This window comes from Lactuca sativa, chromosome 3 (assembly GCF_002870075.4).
Source record: "Lactuca sativa cultivar Salinas chromosome 3, Lsat_Salinas_v11, whole genome shotgun sequence".
NCBI classification, from domain to species: domain Eukaryota; kingdom Viridiplantae; phylum Streptophyta; class Magnoliopsida; order Asterales; family Asteraceae; genus Lactuca; species Lactuca sativa.
Window position 1 is genome coordinate 276572879 of NC_056625.2, and position 2491 is coordinate 276575369.

The following is a 2491-nucleotide window of genomic DNA, read 5'->3' on the forward strand; positions in this document are numbered from 1 at the left end:
CTCTTGCATACTTGCCTCTTTTAGAATCTTCATAGCATAACTCTCTTGCTTCACCTTTACACAACCATTTTCTTGCAATACTTCAATTCCTAAGTAGCAAGTTAGTTCACGAAGGCGCATGTTTTGTAAAATTAGAACATGTACCATGGTGCTCATTTCTGTCGTTACAGAAAATCAAATTAATATGGTCATGTATAAACATTTGTTTTTAACCATACTGATTTGGCTCAAACTTTATTATAAGAAATAGTATATGAATATAAATATAGATGAATATATATTATAACAAATTAACAATTTATTTTCTAATATTTTCATCTGCAATATAAGCATCAATTATTGTTGTTTCCTTAAATAAAAATAAAAAGAATTATTGTAGAGAAGGGATAGTAGTAGCTTTCTTGAGCATTCTACTTGCACCAGCTCTAAGCGGACAACTTGAGCTCACAAAACCATTTACAAGGTCAAGATAAGTCTTGAGATCGTGGCATGTCGCCACATTAATACTGCTTAACTTTAACAAGTCTCGACTACTTAGCCGTAGCTCATGCCCAATGTTAGCGTACACCCATCGACTATCTGTAACGTGCTTCTGTATCCATCCAGTCAAATGAGCGACATGATCATCCTCTTCATGTTCCACATCATCATTCTCTTCGACGAAAAACCCAGGCACTTTTGTGATTATGTCATCGGAATTGACTATACGTAAGATTTTCGTTCCTTGTTCCTCTAAATGGTGGCGAAAGCTTCGGTTTCCGACCCTGGGCCCACCAAATGAGATTACAGAGAGATGTGGAGAGTGTTTGATGGTGGTTTTGATATCGTACGCCGCTAGAATGGCTAAAGAAGCTCCTAAAGAATGGCCGGTGATTGTCAAACTAAGTGGCTCGTCACTGTACATTCTTAGTAATCTGACAATCTCTTCTCGTAATAATTGTTGTAAACTCGGGGATATGATGCTGCTGGAGGAATACAAGCTTTGAACTCCGGTCTCCACCATGGGTCCGTCGTCTTTTTGGTCGTCGGAGTTGCAATGAGTGAGGGTGGCGCGTAGATTTTCAAGCCACTCTAGACAAGTGGCAGTGCCACGGAGAGCAATGACGATGTCTCGTCTTCCGAGCCTAGAGATCTCCTTTTCATCGTCGCAAACGGCTACGTAACCTACCCAACTGGACTGTACTTGCATCCAACGTGGCATCCTCTCTATCCAACGTGGCAAGGGAATGGAAGACGTGGCATGTAAATGTTTCGTCACTCTGTACCCGGATCTGTGGACACCGGAACGTTCAAGTATCGAGCTTTTTGTGTAGCGACATGAAGCGTAAGTCGGAGAAGATGGATCAAAGTCAAAGGACGTGTATGCAGCCTCCACGAAACTTCCGTAGCGTATGATCTCTCCACGCAAACCATCGTCAAGAGGATCTAACAAACCTTCCCAGTTCTTGGCGCCATGGAACTCCATCCATTTATTGCTTAGTGATCGAGTTGAAGGTAGAGGTCGACGATTATCATCCCCTAACTCCAGAACCAATCGCTCCCAATCACCCGGAGCTCGAGTACCTTTAGTTGGCTTACTAGTGTTGCGAGAAATTGCGGAGCACCGCCGGCATGGTGGTGGTTCTTGTGGTGGTGAAGCCGTTACTTTGAAGGAAAATAGTGATTTGAAAGTAAGCCTCATCACAATGAGGTGAAAGGAGTAGGGGGGTGGGCGTTAGTGTTTGAGCTAGTTTTTGCAAGGAAGAAGAGGAGTTTATATAGTTGTAATACATAGATACACGTGTAGCTCCGTTAATCATGACACAAAATGATTCAGATTTTGAAAATGACCTTGAAAATTGCGTTAGTGTTTGAGCTCATATATATATATATATATATATATATATATATATATATATATATATATATATATATATATATATATATATATATATATATATATATATATATATATATATATATATATATATATATATATATATATATATATATATATATATATATATATATATATATAAGGTTAGGTTATTTTGTTTTTATTATCTATTGTGTGCATGTATGACTGATTCTGGACCAATCATTTTTGTTATTTTAAGAAAATAATTAATACATATTACATGTTGAAGATATAATAGGTATTAATTACATCTTCAGCATTTAATATGCATTAATTACTTTCTTAAAATAACTAAAATAATTGGTCTATAATCAATCATACAGTCACACAATAGATAGTGAAAACATTTGAACCTAACACTATATATATATATATATATATATATATATATATATATATATATATATATATATATATATATATATATATATATATATATATATATATATATATATATATATATATATATATATATATATATATATATATATATATTCAGGTTCATTTGAGATCATTCTAATTTTGTGAGACCGTGAGACCAAATCTAAAAATAATTTTAAAATGCAAAATAAATGGAAAAATCCAAAAATTCTT

The 2491-nt window shown here is 34.8% G+C and overlaps 1 protein-coding gene across 1 annotated transcript; it reads right to left on the reverse strand.

The window, feature by feature from the left end:
* Positions 1-370: 370 nt before the first annotated feature.
* LOC111917657 (phospholipase A(1) DAD1, chloroplastic-like) lies at positions 371-1480 on the reverse strand. The gene has a single exon (XM_023913325.2). It carries the CDS (start codon positions 1463-1465, stop codon positions 371-373), a length of 1095 nt encoding a protein of 364 aa, XP_023769093.1. The 5' UTR covers positions 1466-1480.
* Between the last annotated feature and the right edge of the window lie 1011 nt (positions 1481-2491).